We start from the raw sequence: 20,647 nt of genomic DNA, 5'->3' as shown, positions 1-20,647 counted from the left end.
GGAGTGTTTGCGAGTGTTTCTGTGTGTGTGTGTGTAACCCTTTGTTCTGTGTCGTTACAGCTGGCCTACTGTGTGGTGCAGTTTATGGAGAAAGATGCCACAGTGACTGAATATGTAAGACTGCTTTTTCATTACTCAGTTGTATTTACTGATTTTACTGTTTTAAAAAGTCTTTAAATCTGCCCTATGGTCAACTGACTGTTTGCAAAGTGAGAGTCATCACTTGTAGTTATGGACTCGCAGACAATTCACCCAATCTGCATCAAGTATATGGAGCGTTTTTAGCAACTTTCCACTTGTTGTTTTGGCTTTTGTTCTGTCATCAAGTCATTAATACAATATTATGGGCATCTTAAGTGTGTTTCTGCAAAGTTGTAGCACCAGATAAATCAAACCTATGATCTAAGTACTTAATTTTTGAACCTGTAATGATAATTCTGTTCGTTTTTGCACTTTGAAGAAGTCAGTTTTTCTGCTTTTCTAAAAATATGAAGCCGAGTATGAATGTGAAACAACGCAGATGTAACAGATGGATGGTAGCAACCTACACTGCTGAGATCATAGCAACGGGAATTTCTTTTATGTGTGTTGGTATTTGCTCTGCAGATCATCAGAGGGCTGCTTAAGTACTGGCCAAAAACCTGCACGCAGAAAGAGGTGAGGTAAAAGGCAGCTGGTGTTTCTCTGCTGCTTTTTCTTTCTTTCTGTTGTTCTATTTGGCTTCTTCCTTATATTCCCTGTATTACAAACAATGCATGCTGGTGTGTGGATGTGTTAGGTGATGTTCCTCGGGGAGATCGAGGAGATTCTGGACGTGATAGAGCCATCTCAGTTCATCCGGATTCAGGAGCCGCTCTTTAAACAGATAGCGGCCTGTATCTCCAGCCCTCACTTCCAGGTGATAAGAGAGAACCAAAGTGGGAAAACATACCCATACCCACAGAAATCAGTCAATTCCACATTAAAATCAAACTGTGTTTAAATGATTTAAAACATAGCTTTAACACTGATGATGTTCCGCTTTGATCAATAGAAAGCTCTTCTGTGTGTGTGTGTTTTAGGTTGCAGAGCGGGCTCTTTACTTCTGGAACAATGAGTACATCCTCAGTCTGATAGAGGAGAACTGTCAAGTCATCCTGCCGCTGGTATTCGCCACCCTCTACAGAGTTTCCAAGGAGCACTGGAACCAGTCAGTAACAAATAAGAACTAAACTAACTTTATTTATTGCTTTCGACTTTAACCTTTGCTTAATCGAGTTAATCTTTAAACCAACTTACGGGTGCTGGTCACAATTCCTCAGCAACACTGTCCCTCTGAGCCTGAGGAGCAGGGTGGGTATGAGATCAGTCCTACGAACACTATATTGTTTGTGCTTTCCTGGCAGAAACTAACCATGCAACATTTTGAGGCAATGTTAGAGACATAGTCCATGTTAACTGTATTATTGCGTGATCAAATATGGCATGAAATGCATATATATTGTTGCATGACTGAGTCAGGGGCTGTCTGCCATAAGATTATTTCTTGTCTGGCCTCGAATGCTGTTCGAAAGGTTCAAAACACATTTTTTAGTTTTGTTAAAAAATTCTGATCTGACTCAGTGACCCAAACTTGAACAATACAAAATTGACCTTCGAGATCATCACCCATTTATTCTGTATAGAAATTTCATACCCATTTTTCCTTCATTCCGAAATATAAAGACATATTTTAGCTGCTTCACAGCTTCTACAAATATTACAGGTGTTACTGGGTCATGGACATGTTGAGCAGTTTGTCCAAAACTTTCCGTTTAACTTCATTCCTCTGAGTGTCCTGTGCAGCAGCTCATCAGCCAGAATCATAGTCTAACTGTGCTTCTCCAGGACCATCGTGTCTCTGATCTACAACGTGCTGAAGACCTTCATGGAAATGAACAGCAAACTATTTGATGACCTCACTGCCTCCTACAAAGTGGAGAAACAGAAGTGAGTATGACTCACTGTCTTTGTGTGTGTGTTTGTGTCACTGGGTACAACAGTGACAACAGGAGGAGGAAATAGAAGTCACCTTAAGTCATGTTTGAGGCTGTATTTATTCCATTACATTATATTTCACATTCTGAGTATGTATCACTTAGGTCATCTGTTGATCACATCATACTTCCAGTTATTCACCAGCCCTTTTCAAACCAAAGATAGCAGAAGCTAAAGGGAAAATATATATTAAGGAATACTCAGATGAGTTTGGGAAGCAAATCTTCTGTGGGACTGGAAAGCTGACAAAAAAAAGTCACGCGCCAATCCCTGTCCCATGCACCAAAGAAGGTGTCATGCTGCAGCCTGCACCTAACCACGCAGATGGTGGCATGTTTAAACACAAGTTCCCTATTACAGTTGCCCTTTTTAGAATGAATAACCTGAAGATTACATTTTGATCAGTGATAATATGTATTGAAAGTAACAGGACACTGGATACACCACTTATTAGTTGGTTGGCTGCCGCATGCCAGTTGTTTTCCAACTACACATAGAGCATAAACTTATTTATATATATATATATATATAATATAACTGTATGTAACTTAAATATTCTTCCTACATTTTAAATCTTACTAGCAAAGATACAATGCAGGTACTCATACACATCAGCAGGTGGCATAGTTGTTGTACCCCCAACTTGAACTTCAACTATGGGCTCTTATACACCAAACCAATGCGAAGAACCAGCTGTGACCAAAGGAAATTCCAGCGTCTGGGCAGACAAATGAGCTTTAAACACATCACATAGATGACCTCCAGCGGCAGGCCAGGACATACAGTCTACGCCTGCATAAGAAGACAGTTCCTGAGTTAAAAAAGGAGGAAACAAAGTAGATTAAAAAAAGACAAAAAGTAAGAAAAAAAAACAACTGACACTGCAGTGAAGTTTGTTACGCCACCACTTGACTGATAGTAATGCATGTTGAGGCAATGTGTCTTTTTTAATGATGGGTTTGCGGGTTGTGTGGCTTAGGGTATTAATCAACCTCAGCAATCATATCCATTTTGATATGAGTGAGTGGCGGTATAAAAGAAAAGAAGGAGTGCTAAAGCACCATTGAAAAAGAGCTGGGATGTACGAGCAGGAAGTTTGTCAAAGAAAAAACTTTTTTAGGGGGTGTTGATGCTGAAAATAGGGTAGCATTGAGAAATGTTGCAGGGTGGTACGTTATTAAGCGCCGGCACGCCGCCGCCAGCGTGGAGCGTGTTGCCTGGTGCCAGTGTTCTGACTTTTCTGACCTCATTCTCTTTCTCTGTTCACTTCTCCCTCTGCTTCAAGTTTCAGTAACCTTCATGACCAGGGAGATGAATGTCAACGTGTTGCCTTTAAGTCACAGGGTGCATCATTAATCTGCCTCTTATTTCTACCTTTTCACTTCACTTCATTGCATTCTTTTCTTTCTTTTCCTCTGCCTTGTCAGGGAGATGAAACGAGAAAGGGAGCGTGCGGACCTCTGGCGAGGCCTCGAGGAGCACCAGGAGCGCCGGCTGCAGATGCTAACAGAGGCCGCTAGGAACCAGCGCAATCTCCAGGAGCGAGGCGAGAGAGGGGACCCTCTGAGCCCTTCATCCCCGCAGATGGCTCACTCTGACCAGCCCGAGCCCAAACCCAGTGGGGCCTCGTCTGGAGCCGGGGAGAGCGCCACCTAGGTGCTGCTCCACACAGAGAAGATAACACTGGGGAAGGGCGGTGGGTGATAGGGGGCAGGGACTTGAAGTTCAGGGGGAAAGTGTTGGGAGACAGAAAAAGGTACAAAACAAGCTCACTGTTCTTTTTCATCTTGTATCATGGAGATGGCAGCTTCTTGTGAAGAGGTGCAATCTCTGTGATGCAGGACTGTACCTTCTTTCTGACAAGAGTTGTGTGAAACTGGTTCACTTTTTGCTGTACACACACCATGTTGCAGATTAGAAGATGAATATCGTCTAAAGGTACAGAGTCATTTTAATTATAAGCTGGTTTATTAAACTGCAGGTCAGTACCTATAATTGGTAGCTGGCTTGCTTCAAATCAGCCTCAAAATGATCAAATATCTCTTCTGGTGCAACAAGTTTAACGTGTGTCTAACTTGTCTCAACATTTAAACACTGGATTAGCCTGTACTGTGGCCTCATATTTATCTTTTAGTCGGGGATGCTTATTCCACATGTGGATAGCACAATACATAAATGAAGAACAAAAAGAATCAATTTCACACAAATGTCCCAAAGCAATCGCTGCACAGACCAGTCACACAAACGACACACACACACACACACATGGGTGCAGGTATTTCCTGTAAATATCAGAGGGTGTATACAGGTCAAATAAATCTCACACAACTGATTGGGCCACCAAAATATTTCTTACTAGCAAAGCACTTACACATTTAAACAGACACACACTGGTTGTGGCGTTAACTCTTCTCCCAGACTGGTGGGTTTCACCAGGACGAGCCTAAAGTCCCTTAAGGTTAAATTACAGCTGATGAAGATGACGACACTGATATAAAGTACAATAATGTTCCTTCTTCTTACTTGTTACTCTACTACTACTACTCTACTCTACTCTAACTACTACTGATAATGATGTTTTTATATATATACATATGTCTCTGGATATTTCTGTAGTGTATTATGGGAGAAACACTAGTGTAGCAGAAACCATAAAGGGGAAGGCCAAATCGAAATCTGAATTCACATCACATGTTCAATATATGAGGCCATAATGTGAGTGCTGAAATTCAGCAGAATTCCCCTTTAACAGACCTTAAAGAGGGGAGGAATGAACTGGATTGGCGGCAGGTGTTTTTCTTTTATTTGAATTTTTTTTTTTTATATTTGTGGTGTGGCAGGTATGTTTTGAAGGGGTCCTCTGCTAAAATCTTCACATATTCCACATTTAAACGTCAGCAGTCTTTCCTCAATAGGTGCCCTGTAGAGTTTGGGTTCAGTATCACTCACTAAAATTCATTGTGTGTGTTCTGGAGGCTGGAAAGCGTAACTGTGTTGAATGTTTTTCCGTCTTCTGCCTTTATAAAGAAATTGAAATTCTGCTTTGTATACGTCCATGGTTGCTTGCTTGTAGTCTTCTTCTTTATGGCTTTGTGGGCGACAGCCTCTCAACCACCACCAGCTGTTGATCAGTGGAAATGCGAGAGGCCAACATACAAATAAAACTAGTTTGTGCTCATCAAAACATTTTTCTGTTTTGTCATCAGTTAACATAAGCTCCACAGGGTACCTTTACTTTTAATGCTGTAGCACATAGTGATATTTTCTTCTGTTGCAAATTTGTCAAACTCAGCTTTTTCATTGGTTACACCTATGATGATTTGCAACCCCCCTGTTCTTATCAACAAAAGTGAAGGCAAGCAGGCCTTTCAACCCCACGCTACACTGAGGTTACAGACAAACTGAATGAAGCACTCCACAAGTGTTTCAAACCAAAAGAAAAACATCCTAATCCAGTTGGATTTCTGCCCCTGGAGCGTCTGTAGGTTCAGCAGACCTTACGCTGCTAGATGGTAACCATGGCGATGATAACTTTTTCATTGTGAACCAACAGCATCTGTTTAATTCTTGTCTGATCATTATGATAGAGTGATGGGATGAAGAGAGGGGGGGACGAAACAATTATTTTAGCAATATTTTCATTCTTTCAGGATAATCTGTGTATTTTTAAGGTGTTAAACAGGAAGTGGGTGTCACACCCCAACGTTTACTGCCCACTCTTGTTTTTACACTTGTTATGTCCTTGATATTCACATTGTCTTAAAGGTACCTTCTGTGTGAATTTATTTGATGAAAAATGATTTTGCTTTGTAATTATGCTTTTTATTTTCTTGTTTTTTTTTTTGTATGATCTTGTTCATTTTGTGAAAAACCGAAACTGATGCTATTTATTTTCTATTTGATCAGGAAATGTAACTTTATTTGAAAATGATGGTCAGGCTGTGTATGCGTGCACGTGTGAGTGTGTTGGCGTGTATTCGGTCAGTGGATCGCTGAGTAGGAGATCTGTGCAGACAGAGTGAGAATGAGAGAAAACAGTTATCTCTTTGTTTCTTTTTCTCTTTCTCTCCTCTCCTTCCTGAAGGACAGGGTTTGAATTCGAATGTATTGTCAAACGTAATGGATTGTTTTCTTTTATTCTTTTCTATGCTAGAAACGTAGAGCTACCTGTCGATTCCTTCGTAACCAAACATTCAGTTTTCCCAGACCCTTGTTTCAGATCATGCCTGAATCAACAATGTTTTGAAATCCATTTTGTTTGCAGTGATAGTGTTAAAGTTTCAACCTTAACTGAGGAATAGTCATCTTAGACCAAACCGTGGATTTTACACAGATGTATTTCTGCCCTCTGTGTTCTTTATACAGGTTTTTTTCTGAGCGCTCTAACATGTTAAAGCTGACTAGCTATAGCCTAGTTTCCATTGCCGTTGTTGATTCACATAGAAAAGATGTTAATAAGGAAGAAATAATTGAAATGTTAAAAATAGAGAAACACTTCCACTTATAGGTGTTTTTTGCCTGTTTCGAAGACAGCCTGATGCACATTTGGGAGGATAGAAACAGCTTTACAAATTGTGCCTGACCTGACAAAGATTAAAATGATGAGACTCACCACCTGTTTCCGTTCTGAGCCGGTAAACAATAAACTCACATGACCGACCGTCTTACCAGATAATCCCAGACATGAAATTCAATCTTGACGAGGAGCCCTCTCCATTTTCCTCTCGTTGGTGTCCTCCACAATTGTTGTTATTCCTCCTCAAGCTTTGTTTCTTGTGAAGGCAACTACTTTGTCTACTGAATTCAAATCACTAGCAACATAACTTAAACCTTCACCGTCTGACAAAGTTATGCAGCCTAGTTTATTCAAAACAGTCAATCTAAATGTGTCTGATTCATATTTATTTTTTAGGCTATTAACATGACCTCTTTAGATTTGCTTTGCCTTGTGAATAGAAACCCAGCATATGATGCTGTAATCTGCCATTACCTCATGCAAGTTGTTTTCTTACAAGCGTTGATGCTGCAGCGTCTCCTTTCATTTCAACTGTTTCAACCAACTTTGAGGTCACAAATTCCAACATGTAGGCAAGTCACACTGTTTTTTTGTTCAATTTCGAAAATGTCAGTTCATTGTCACCTTTGGAAATAGTAAAAGCCCCCATCCCCCATATAGTTGCTCTATTGTACTGGAGACAGATCAATGCTCATCATGTGACTCAAATATGAAGAATGTTCACAACGTATTGTCTCATAATGACATCTGAGCTATTATGAAAACACTTAAACTCTGGTGAAAACCGATGATTGAGAGTGCTGAAAAACACTAGAAATGGGAACCAGAGTGAGGATTACTGTGTCACATTCTCTACAAAAGTTTTTCTTGTAGGATTTTGAGAGGGTGGATGAGGCAGAATTTTTCCTGCACATTAATTGTGCCAGATTTCAAAGAAACATAACAAGTGTAAGGTCCGTCAGGGTTACATCTCAAATGTCGATGTTGTCAAGACAAAAATGATCCCGGTTCTCTCTCCGTAACATTTAATCAACCTTCCCAGCAAGCAAATGCTGACACGTCCTCTTCTGATAAACGTCGCTGATTAACGTCATCTGGCTGGACCTCTGGAGACACACACACAGTGAAAAATATTTGGTTGGATTTCAAACATTGTCTTGATTCAGGCAAGTAACACACGAAAACAAAAACTGAAAGGAGCCAAAAGAACTTTACCTCGTTGGCACAAATCTTAGTTTACATTTTGATTTTATGTTTTGGCTTGCTCACTTGTCAACCCTCTTCAATTGTTATTGTCATACAGTCAGATTACTTGAAGAAAATGGAACCCCTGTTCTAATTGTTCTTTAATTCAAATGCATTTGATAAACATGACATTCCTCTATTCTCAAAATTTTCCATCCAGTCTAGTACGATTCAAGAGAAGGAAGTGAGACAGTATGAGTGCTCGTAGAGAGCTCTAGTGTCACCTCGCAGACAGCCACCAGATGCTGGTTTTATTGACTTTCAAGTTTCCTCTCTTTGGCCACTTTCATGGGCTAAATTTGGACAAATGCTTTAAAACCAGAGGAGGAGAAACAGAGGAAAGAAAAGAGTTAGACACAAAAGCATGGCAATAAGTCAGAGCAACAGAATGAGAGTATAATGTTACTGAAACCTACAACCGCATTACGTAGCAATTTCACAGAATTTCTAGATTTGCACTGTTTGCCCAATGGTCTGTGTTTGTTGTGTTGAAGAAAAAAAACATAGAGAAGATGATAAAGAGGATGCAGAAGAAGATGTATATTTTGGGGACCAACACATTGGTGGGGGGTTTGAATGTAGAGAGGCTTACTACTGTACGTAACATTACAGGGGGATGTAGAATGGAGAAAAAAAACTATGTGCTAAAAATGAAACTTCACTTTGAGAAAACAATCTGGGTGTCTGTGCTGTTTTTTGTGTCATTAGTTGTTCCTCTGTGGTGTCAGATATACTGTAACGTACAACATTGAAGCTGCATTAATCCTATTTTAAAGAGCCATATCATGCATATTTACAAGTTTTTAAATTTAGTTTGGGGTTGTTCCAGAACAGGTATAAATACTTAAAAAAAAAAAGAAAAATTCAAAAAATTTTCATCACACTGTATATTACTGCAGCATTTCTTGTCAACTTCTGCCTGAAACCCTCAATTTAGGCTCCTGTCTCTTTAAGACCCTCCTCCTGAATGCTCTGATTGGTCAGCTGGTTGTCAGAAGTAACAGAGTACAAGGAAGCTGCTCATTTTTCCGCATCAAAATTTCGATGAGTTATGCAGTGTGTTACATGATGATGATGAAGAACCAACAAGGCTTTTCAGGCAGTTCAGAAGCATTGTTTTCTGCTGGAGTGAATAGTTTCCTTCGGTGTGGACTATTTATATTTGCAGACCTTTCTTGTGCTCGAAAAAACAACAACAACACACTGATTGACCAACACGCCATCAGTATGTTGTATTGTGTGACAATATAACACACATTAGAAAAAGTGAGATGGATATTTTATCCATATCACACTTGTTCTCTAGATGAAAGGTCAGCTGTGTAACTGCGGCTGATATTTACAACTTCTGATCTTTGTCACTTTTCATGGTACGAGTGATCCCTTACTGTGATGGGCAGGGTTTGCGCTCCGCAGATAAGAGCATTGTGGCAGGAATCAGAAGGTTCCTGTCCCTGACACAGCTGAACACGCCTTCATTCAGAGCATGAAGGGATCTCAGATGTACAAGTTATCAAGTTTTCACCAAGTGCAACGCTTGTACCAAACTTTATTGAGCAACATAGCTCCTACGTTTAAAAAAAGTAGGTGAACTTGACATCAAAGAATGAAGTACTGTAGATTTGTATTTCATTTGTCCGTGAGACGTTCATATTTCAATCGTATGACAACTGACATCATGTGGACGTGGAGCAAGACCCATCAGGGAGTGTTGTCTCACTTATTTGGTTTCCACCACAGTTAGGATGACCTAACGCCTTAAGTATGAACACACCCTTCGTGTCCTTTAGATCATTGTTTTGGTTTTCTGGCCCACGACTCTTCTTTTTGCCACTATAATTGATCCCAACGTATGCTACATGTCCAGCACCAGATAAAATGATCAGCGTGAGAACATGAAATGTTTTGCAGCTGGAAAATGAAACATTTTCCCCTCAGGGGGCTGGTGGAGACCAAATCAGAGCTCAAGATAGACAGAAGTATTAATCAGATGGCAGAAACGCTGCACTAGATGAATTAAAATGTTGCCATTGCAAAAGTTGTCAAGTCCTTGCATCGACCGTACAGCTTGCTGATACGTTAAGTTTCTAAAATGTTACGTTTCCCACAAAGTGAGATATAATAAATGGGTTAAAACGTGACGTAGAAAACTGTAGGTAAATGACTACACAATGGGTCTGATTGAATTCATTCACTTTGAGATAAACACGATTTTCTTTAAACGGTTTTAAACTTACAAAGTTCTTTTTTATATTCTATTTATCTACTGTCAGGTTTTGTACTGCTACTCATCGCATCAGAACAGACTAAATAAAGTTAGAGTTAAAAAAAAACTCACTCACACAGAGGGAGATACAAGCTGAGGTTGAGAAAACATAGACAGGAATCAGTATTTTCCAGGGACTCTCCATTATTTCTGACTTGGGGTCTCTAATGGTATTTTATTGTAATTGCTATGATGTCAGAGTGTCCGTCCGCCCTAATGTTCTTCTAATAACAACAACAAGGACGTATTGGTTCCATTCACTGGACTGTCTGTACAGAGAGACACCAGAGTTCAGCAGCTCAAACCTCTGCAAGTTCTCCAGCTTTGAAGGTGAGAGATGTTATTTTCTTTAAAGATCTTTGATTGTGAGATGTTGAAAGTACCAGATGAACGGTGAAAAAAAAACAGCATGAGGGATAAAATGTATGTAAGTACATTCTTGGAAAACTTGCAACACAACTTCTAACTTAGTACTCACAGTGGTCTCATTATTCTTATTTCAGTGTTAATGCATCAGTATTTATTTGTTTTATTCTACAGTCTGGCAAATTTATGTTTCCTCTTTGTCAGAAAATGTGCAGTAATGATGCTAATGTCTACAGCAGTATAGAGTAAATGAGTCTGTGCCAGACAAGAGGAGAAATACAGCTCAGCAAACATAAAAAATGACCTCACTCTGGTGTCAGTTTTCCCATTTAAAGTTTTTTTTTTGTCATTTTAAACCGTAATGCTTTGATACAGAATGTGTGTTGTGGTCTGAAGGTAAAAGATTTATTTATTATTTTTGCTGCAGTAGCTGCAAGATACACTAGAGGGAGTTATGAGTGTCACAATGTTTGATCACCTTCGCCCTCCGATGTAAAATTTGAGTGATTCTTCACCTAAACTTCAACAGTTATCATTGTTAAGAGGTCAAACTGGGGCTTTTACTGTGTTCTAGTCATTCGTATGCAAGAGAAGAACAATAGCGTGTCTACATTTGAGATCATAGTCATTTTTCCTTATCTTTATCTGTTTCTTCACTTACAATCATGACATATTCCCAGGTGAACTGAAAGTAAAACAGAGTTAGTGAAGTTTAAACCTCTGACTGTCTTTCCATCATACCCAGCATGCTGCCCCATCCTCTTTCCCTTTTTCTCCTGGTTGCCGGGGCTGCAGTGTTTTGTGTCTCCGTGACAACACCGCTCCACAGTTTCACAGGCTGCGCAGTGCGTGAGTTCTCCTTCGTGGCCCAGAAGCCTGGCTGCAAGGGCCTGCACATAACCACTGAGGCCTGCTGGGGGCGTTGTCACACCTGGGAGGTAACATGCACACACACAAACAGTCCCGTGATGCTTTAACGGTGAAACTTTGAATAAATGACCAAGACTCAACCCAGACCACGGAGAGGCTGATGAGCTGGTCTTACCACAGACTCATGGGTCATTATTATGAGAAAATGTTAAAATCATTCCAAAAGGGAAGAGATGGGGATCTTTCACAGCACTTATTAATATTTTAGTAATGTGAAAACCACAAAAATCAAGAATACTTCAAAAAAGAAAAAGCAACTCTGGTGGTGATTTTTTAAAACTTGATCAAACCCCTTTGTTCTAAGGTAGCTTATCTAACAAAAAAAGGAACAAATGCGTTCCTAGAGATCTTTTTATAAAAACTATGTCTATGATGCATCATCAAGTTTATAATCATGTATGACAGCTTACAAATAGTTATTAAAGTATAGCGTTCTACCTTCATGCCAAACTGGCAGCAGATGTTGTTCAAAATCAGAAAGTTTTTAAAAAGCCATATAACTGCATTCAAATGTCTTAGAAATGCTGTTATAATGTATTATAGACTTCACTGTCATAGAAAGTGTTGGAATATATTCTTTTATTGATACATTTTTGTGTGTTCATGTAAAATTACTAATACTAACTGTGAACTTTTCGGTCCACGAATCCTAAATTCAGTGAATTAAAAGCTTTTTAACACAATGATAATCTCAAACCTTTATTTCAATTGAACCAAACACATACTCAATTTGTAAACTCCATCCATGTCTTTGTGTTCCCTGCAGAAGCCCATACCAGAGTCCCCCTACATCCACAGACACCATCGCGTGTGCACATACAGTCGTATCCGTCACATGACTGCCCGGCTGCCCGGCTGCCAGCCCAACGTCTCTGCTCTCTACCACTATCCCATGGCGCTGCACTGCCACTGCGCTGTCTGCTCCACCCAGGACACAGAATGCGAGACCTTCTGATGGAGGGGAGCCTGCTTAAAGCAAACAACACTTTTACTGAAACTGATTACACGAAACAGTGTTGTATGTCATGTAGTAACATTTGAACACTGAAAACTGCATGTCTATATATGTGTGTATGTAGAAAGAAGTAGTGGCAGAGCAGGTATTATATTTCTACATTACATCTATATTATATGTCAAAACAAGACTGAATATAACTGGAAACTATAGCTTTGTTTATAACCTAAAATCTGAGAAGTAAGTATTGCGTGCATTCAGTATTCCTCCTGTCTTTCTGGATTTATGTCAGGTTTACAGTAAATGGATGAAATTCTAATGTGCATGAAAATATTAATCAATTAAGTACAAATGGAACTGATTGTGAAACTTTCTGTGCGAAGTCTAGCTTTTGCCTATATTTGACCTATCTAACATTTATAGAAAAACAAAAAACAGGTCAAATGCTGCCATTTCATTGTTCTTGCCATGATTGTTTCCCAACCCCTAACCAAGTAGTTATGATGTCTACCCAATCAAAGTGATGTTTTTGCCTAAACTCAACAAGGAAGCAACAAAAGTGTTTTAGTAAAGTGCTGTTGTGTTAATGAACAACTTAAAAGTGAAAAAAACATTTGTCCTATGTTCATCTCAATCTCATGTCGCATAAAGGTGTATGGTTCTAGTTGCATCTAGCTTCTTTTTAAAATAAAAGACTTGATAAGATGTCTGCTCGTATGTAAAAAAACGCTCATATGAGTCGTATTTCCTTCATGCCGCTTGTAGGGCCAGTACTTTACTGGATGTTGTAATTTAGGGTATGAACAAATGACTGATATGGTTCAATCAATAGGACTTAATTTATTACTGCAATACCCACTGTGCATTATAGTCCGGTTTCTCCGGTTTTGAATATGTTATGGAGAGGGCAAAGCTGCAGGTACAGTTTAAGTCAAAATGGCGACATCGTCATCTTTCTCAGTGAACATTGTAATGGCTTTTTTTTTCTTGGCGAATGTTGTAGACAATGGTAGCCTTCTGATATTTCCATTCCTCTGTATGTGTTAGTGTCACCTTGAGTTTCACTGAGTATCACACGGTGGAAACGTCCTGTTGTCAATCAAAATCAGTAAATGGTGCTCTTTCTTTATATGTGTGCTCAACTCTTTCATTAAAATAAACCCCATGTGAGGACATGTTTCTTTCTCAAAACGTACTTTCCATTCAAAGCCATGGTTTAACAGGTTCTGCTCATCTGAAATAGCCAGAAGAAATGAAAAGTGCATCCAAAATTTAAGCTTGTGTCTTGAGAATCAAGATATAACTTTGGATGCACACACACATTCTCTTCAGTGGATTTTTATCATTTGAGGCAGGTATAAAATAAAATATCATGGAGAAGAAAAAAGATATAGATTATGTTCTATATAAGGGACTTATGTGTCTGATTGTGTGTCGGCGCATGCAGGTGTACATGCATGCGTGCATGTCTGTATATGGGTCTAAATGGATCACTTGGACGAAAACACTGTTAGAAATTGGAAAACGTTGCTTAGTCCTTTCCTTATATTGTCAAAGGGCCCAAAATAGCACACATACACATAATATTATTCTAATGATGATGCATACACATATTGAAATGCAAAATTACACACATGCACTGCCATACAAGCAGAGACACATGACGTAACACACACTCACAGATTAAAATAACAGGGCCGAAGTAGAAGCGGACACATTAATGATACTTCTCAAGATGCCACGGTTTCCATGACAACCGTTAGTGACAGGGCCACTGAGCGATACAAACATCAGTCAGCCCGCTGAGTCACACTGGAGTAATGTGCTAATGTGTGTGTGAAAGAAACACACGCTGCATCCGGCCATGCAACTTACTGTCAGCACACTAATGGTTTTGTGTGTTATTGTGTGAAGGTGCAGGAGGCATTAGGTGATGATGTCACAGATTCTGTTTTCCATTGACATAACTGGAGTGGGAATGTTTTGTGTAAAGGGGCCATAAGACGAGGCTCGTGTTTTTCTTCGAAGATGTTTGAGTGTGAGGCAGTCAGGAAGAAAATAAACTCTGCAAAGTTCTTTGAAGTGGAATTTCTTTTAGGAAATGGAATTTATTTAAACCATTTAGGGATTGTCAAACATCTGGTCACAAATGAGTAGAAGGCCCACCACTCATCAAATAAGACACAGCGACTGACTGAGACACAAAACAACCACAAATCATGAAAATATGTTGTTTCCAGCCCTGTACCTTGCAGATGTTTTGCATGATTTAGCATCTCTTTCTGGCTGTCTGTCTGTCTGTAACATTTTTGTTTTCATTTCGATCTTTTTTCATTTCCCAGCGGTTGTTTTGTGGCCCAATTTAGCCTGTTTTGCTTCACTTTGATAGCTTTGTGTCTCTTGTAATTTTCCATCTCTTTGAAGCTTTTCTAAATCTCTTTGTGGTAATTTTGTTTCTCTTTATGGCTGATATTTCTCTCATTTTGCTTGCTCAACATCTCTTTGTGTTTGGTTTCAAACTTAGGTCACATTACATGTCTTTGTCACCTAATTTTACACAAAAAGAAGCCAAATGACAAAATTTGACGCCAAATCACAAAACAATCAACTGGGCCACAAAACAATCAGAGAAATGTAAAATGATCTAAATAAGATATGGGAAAAACAATGATCGATTTGTGCTGCTTTCAGGCTCTTGGGCTTTGCATGACTGTGATCAGGGGCCCAGTGTTTAAAAATTGCTTCATGGTCTGATCACAAAGCAGCTCACTTTGAATTAAATATTTTTTTTCTATAAAAGAGTTTTATTTCTTAAGATGTACTGAGGTGATGAGGAAAACTGGCCCGTGGTCTTCATGTTTTTTAAAAGAAATGATTTGATAGGGGGATATTTTTACTGAGCTGAATTATCTATGACAGTGTTGCTGCTTAGCTTCACTGGAAAAAATAATCTCCCAGCTGTCTCAGACAAATATGGAGCTCATAGCTATATTGATAGAAGTTTGGGTATTTTACTACTGGTCCAAGCATCTGTAATACATTCAGAATTTGCTTTTACTTTGTCTTGGAAAAAGTAGTATTTTGCATATACATAAGCATATGTAGATGCAGCAATAAATGTGACAGTGATTTCAGAGGTGTTACTGAGCACATGCAGTGATCTTCTTTACAGAACATCCAGTGTGGACACTAAGCTGAAAACATTCTCAAAGACTTAACCCACCATGGACACTGATTCTTTACCTCTCCGCCATCCAGAAATATCTATAGAACCCTGTGTGCCTACATGAGCCGGCTGAAAAACAGCTTCTACCCCACAGTCATCACACTACTGACCACACTGCACACGAACCCACACCTAACAGAACCGAGCAGTGGAATATCAGTGGATACAATAGCCTCTCTGTGGAATGAACAGCCCAGAGAAACAATAATGAATCCTGACCATCCAAACTCTTTCAGAAGACATTCAGTTCATTGAAAAAAAATCAAAGAAACTTCAAATATTGATTTCCCTTTCCCTCGTCACCCTCTGATGACCAAGGCAGCTCTTTCAGCAAAAAAGGCATTTGTTCTTTCACACTGAAACTTCATCTCTAGTGGAGACCCACCAAAACAGAATAAAGAACGCCCATTTTGTGGTCTTTGGTTTCCCTTTTTACGAATTACACAGTCATCAGTGGTCTGATTTGGCAGTTTGTGTCTTTATGGCCACTGCAGCATCCAGATACTGCTACTTAAAATCTATCTAATAATCTCAGAGTTTATAAAAACACTCTGGAGTTTGGTGAGGGTGGTTGCTAAGATGACTTTCTTTTCACGCTGGGGGACAGGAGAAGCAGAGCCAGAGTTCCTCAGATTATACCTACCATGCACTCTTACAGTTGACCCAAACCCACAATATCTTCTGACCTGACCCTGTCCTTCCTGCTGCAGCCACAGATGGAAAAGCCAGTCTTACACTGCGTGTATGTGTGTGAGTGTGAGGTCCCCTTTCAGTTCACTTTTTGAGTCGACAAGTGGCGTGCACCAATTGGCAACTGAGGCCTAAAATATAATTGTGATTTTCTGTGTGCATACATGTGTGCTTTTATGTGAACATACGTACGTCTCCATGTATGTTGTGTGGTAAAGCTGTGTGTGTGTGTGTGTGTGTGTGTGTTTTCTCGACGTTGTGGTGGTACGTTTATGGAAAACCTATCTAGTTTTCCTCTGTGTCACAGCAGCAAGTGGTCCCCGTGAAGGTTTAAAACGGGGAGGAGGGAGACACCCGAGGATGGTAACACACTCCAGCAGAGAAACACTTAAGAAAGAAGTTTACTGCGATCTGAATACTTTCAGAGAATTTCATGTGTTTTGTTGTGCAGGTAGGAAGAGGGGCAGCAGAGAAGAAAGAGAAGGAGGAACCGGCAGCAAAAAAAAAAGGATCCTCACACATTCATCTCTCTAATTGTGGGTGTGTCAAGAGCTATAAGTGCCTTTGCTCTTACCTGTGTTACTTATATCCCTGCATGAGGCTTACAGCAGACGCTTTCACACACACACACACACACACACACACCTGTCAAACGACACACCTGAACTTGAGAACTCTCAGCTGTCCAGGTAAGAGCTTATTTTTACACCTGGAAACAACTTTAGTGCAGCATCTCTTTTATTGGTGGACTAGACCTTTATATTTCCTATGGATTTTAGGCATTAATTGTTGCATCAATTGTTTTTTAAAAGCCAGAATACATGAAAAATGCCTATGTAACCTACATGTACAGGATTTGATTTTCAGTTACTGACATGTATTGTATTTTTTTTAGATTAACACTGCATGCTTTGATATGCATTTAAAATGTCCATTTGAACCATTAATTTATCTTCATGTCTAAAGTGATACTTGCACTTTGTGGAGAGTTTTTTTTTATAATGTTTGCTTTTTTTTCAAATGACAGAATGTTTATAATTCTATCTATAAATGAAGAAAATTAGACATACAGGAGCAATACATGTAAAAAATGCGTCGCCTCCGAGATGTGTTTTCACAGATGACGCAGTGTGCAACAGGCTGCATAAAGCTATTTCTTATTGCAAGTGGTCCAAAATACATCAGTATAATTTCACTGTTTGAATGGTTTTAAAATAAAACCAAACGGGGTAGCTTATGAATAAGTCAGGCTTTTAGTAACAACTGGCTCAAGTTATTTATTTTTTGTTCACTGGAGGTTCTCAGAGGGTTAGTTACACAGTGGAAAAAGTCTGAGCTTTGTTGTTGGAAGCATATTCCGAATGGAAGACTTAGATATGTTTTATATGTTTAGGAACATATTTTTAGCTCAATTTTGCTGTTTCAACCTGTTAGAGAAATAGCTTACAGCGGTTCCAGTGTGCCCACTTTACTTGATAAAATGATTCATAGATATAATATCTGTATCTCAGAGAGGATTGAAACCTAAAAGTTGTAACTTTCTCACTGAATTTCCATTTCCCCCAAAGACAAACCAAACCTTGATGCATGGAAACCCCACATAAGAGGAAAAAGCCTGGCATTTCCCCTTTCCCACCAGCTGACACAGGGTTAATTGTCGCAGACACACAAGCATAGTACTGACCTGTTAATTTGGTCGCGCCGGCAGTGTTAATAACGTCCCCGGGGCCTTTTTGCTGTTGCTGCAGTCAGTGCTGGTTCCCAACACTTAGGAAGCAGAGCTGGAAAAAGCAGCCAATTTAGAGGGCAGAGATCAGGACCACCAAATCTCCAGGAAAAGATGACTTTATTATTTACACACGTGTGGGAGAGTGTGGGTGAGGTGGTGGACATGTACATCATATTGCAAGTACATACTGATGTGCGTTGAAGTGGATGACTCTTTTTATTCAGGTATAGTTTGTGATTCTTGCTACAGTCATAGCGCAGTGACTGGTATGTGCCGTCATGCAGCTAAGTGTACATTTTACACGTGTGCATGCGGAGGTTGTGTATGTGCATGTGTCAGCAAGTAGCTGTGAAATGAAGCAGACTGAGAAGATAGTGACAGGATTGTTTTTATTCACACTGGCTGGTACTCAGCTGAGTGAAACACAGGTAGTCCTGCAGGAGGGGAAATCACCTCGGCTAAGGGGGGGGGGGGGGGGGGGGGGGGCTCAGCAGAGCTTTCATTTTAGGGGAAAGTTCAGAAGAAGATTGAAGCTAAATAAAGATGTGTTTAAAGTAAAATCTGACCTGTTCAACTTTAAAGAGCTCAAACTTACAAGAAGTTTGAAAATTGATTTTTTTTAGGATATAAACTGTTTAGAATTTTCTTGATTCTTCCAACAATATCTTCCTTCATTTTCATCCATCCAGATGTCGCAGTGCATGACCTCACACTTCTGCCTGCTGGCATTACCACTGATCGCTCTGCTGCTCCTCTCTCCAACTGGTTGGGGCTATGAGGGCCTCACTCCAGGATGTCACCTTTATCGTAAGTTTTACTGCTGGATATTTAAAAGCAAACAAACAAAACTCACATACTATTTCTCCAATTCCATCAGAGTTCTGGTCCTACAACTAGTCCTACTTGTAGAAACATTGTGCTACTTACCTTGCGAGGCAGCTTGATTCTGGCAAAAATATTCCTTCATCACAGTCATGAAATAAATCAGTGGGTGCGTCTCAAAGTCACCGTAAGATCCTTAAAGGTTGCGTCTCCAGGGTGCCACATCATCAAATCCCACAGTGCTAATCACATGGATCCTTTCAAGGTTGTGGTCCTTTGTATGTTGAAATTCCAAAGATGCTTTTGTGTATCTCTGGTGTTCTCAACGCACCCACGATCCCATGCGCATAATCCCATTGTGAGATTACACATGCAGAGGCTTGATCAACATCAGGGCAATTTGCACTTTTTGTTTTCACCATATTTGTTGTCTAGTTTTAGTCTTATAACACGTTTTATCAAAGGACAGAAAAGTATAACTTGCCACAATGAGTGGCTGTTTGGTAACAAGCTAACAGTTATCTAACAGACATATCAGTTTTTCCAACTATTGAGCGTTTATGTTGTACTCGATGTTGACACCTATGCTTAACATTTGCACACTTGTTGGGACTGTTCCATCAGCTTGATTAAGGACATGACTTCTTAAGACCCATCTAACTAAAGAAGCATCTTTGATTTTCAGAAGCATCAAATCTAGCCAGGCTTCAAGCCTTCCGTTGGCGGCTGAAACACAAAAGTTTGGACCAGTCTGCCTTCTTACCGGCAGCTGCAGGCTGGTTTAAGGCGACATAAATAAAAAATGGTAGCTCCGAATTATCGACTGAGCCTGGTCGTCTAGCTTCGTTGATCTGATGTGGTTAAATCCACTCATGATTGACAGTGATAGACAAATGCTTCATCCATCTGAACGTGGCTTTTAAACAAACCCATCAATTCAAAGCTTTACATGCTTCTGAAAAAAACAAACTGCGTGATGTAAATGATATCTTGCTGTATAAAAGTAAATATTACACATTCATGCGTATGTATATTCTCCTTGATATAACAGCTCACTGGCTGCAACATAGATGGAAAGATCCGCCAGGCTTTCAGAAACCTTGATGGGAGAATTGTGTGCTCTTCTGTGTTCAATATTAGGGGTAAAGCGATGCCCCAGTTCCTTAAACTTTGAGTCTGGCATCCTGAAGTGCTGCTGAAGCCATTCCTCATTTATGCTTCTCTTCTCCTGCATCAGTGTTAGATATGCATGCAATGGTACACTTGTATGCTGTATGACTGGTGCTTTACGCACTTCTAGATTCATATAGAAATGTAAATAAACTCCTGTTTCCATAGTATCTGTAATATCTGAAAAAGCAAAGCCTAGTTCATTTGTTTTTGCGTATCTGCGCTCTACGTGCTACAGGATTCAAAACACTCAAGCTTACTTCTTCTCCTCCAGCCTTCAATGTAACCATCCGCAGCGACCGTCGTGGAACTTGTAAAGGGACCCATCTTGTCTACGCCTGTGTGGGTTACTGCGAGTCCAGCGCCTTCCCCTCCAGATATTCAGTACTGGTGGCCTCCAACTTCACCCACAACATCACCTCTACTTCACGATGCTGCACCATCAGCAAGGACGCCAAGGTGAGCGGTGGGGGGGAAATGTTGAGGTAAAAGAATGGGGAAGTAAACTGCCTCAGGCGTGGTATTATATTAGTGTTGTTCAAACTGAACAGCTTGTATGGATCATTTATGATCATATCATTCATGGCCTGCGGGTTCTCTTCTCCCCTTAGGTCAAAGTTCGTCTGGACTGCCCTCGAGGTCGTCACCATGATGAAATAGAGATCCTGACAGCGAAGGCTTGCCGCTGCGACATGTGCCACAAATCCCGCTACTGA

General features: G+C 40.0%; 3 protein-coding genes across 3 annotated transcripts in view; all 3 read left to right on the top strand.

Moving 5' to 3' along the window:
* Nucleotides 1-8,452, top strand: part of ppp2r5b (protein phosphatase 2, regulatory subunit B', beta) — a 53,150-nt gene extending 44,698 nt beyond the window's left edge. Inside the window, exons 8-13 of the mRNA XM_075450652.1 lie at nucleotides 61-114; nucleotides 607-657; nucleotides 779-898; nucleotides 1,062-1,189; nucleotides 1,867-1,968; nucleotides 3,444-8,452. Coding sequence (XP_075306767.1) covers nucleotides 61-114; nucleotides 607-657; nucleotides 779-898; nucleotides 1,062-1,189; nucleotides 1,867-1,968; nucleotides 3,444-3,672 — 684 coding nt within the window. The 3' untranslated portion in view covers nucleotides 3,673-8,452. The remainder of the gene's footprint in view (nucleotides 1-60; nucleotides 115-606; nucleotides 658-778; nucleotides 899-1,061; nucleotides 1,190-1,866; nucleotides 1,969-3,443) is intronic.
* A 2,703-nt stretch (nucleotides 8,453-11,155) lies between these two features.
* Nucleotides 11,156-12,380, top strand: LOC142369232 (glycoprotein hormone beta-5-like). The gene is made up of 2 exons (XM_075451545.1): nucleotides 11,156-11,347; nucleotides 12,106-12,380. Exons 1-2 carry the CDS (start codon nucleotides 11,156-11,158, stop codon nucleotides 12,292-12,294), a joined length of 381 nt encoding a protein of 126 aa, XP_075307660.1. The 3' UTR covers nucleotides 12,295-12,380.
* A 6,236-nt stretch (nucleotides 12,381-18,616) lies between these two features.
* Nucleotides 18,617-20,647, top strand: gpha2 (glycoprotein hormone subunit alpha 2; the record flags this gene model as incomplete). The annotated part of the gene is made up of 3 exons (XM_075450879.1): nucleotides 18,617-18,746; nucleotides 20,206-20,390; nucleotides 20,543-20,647. Coding segments are annotated over 3 exons (420 nt in total), but the record flags the coding sequence as incomplete, so codon positions are not given.

This window comes from Odontesthes bonariensis, chromosome 19 (genome assembly GCF_027942865.1).
Source record: "Odontesthes bonariensis isolate fOdoBon6 chromosome 19, fOdoBon6.hap1, whole genome shotgun sequence".
NCBI classification, from domain to species: Eukaryota; Metazoa; Chordata; class Actinopteri; order Atheriniformes; family Atherinopsidae; genus Odontesthes; species Odontesthes bonariensis.
This window is presented reverse-complemented; position numbering and strand designations above follow the sequence as displayed.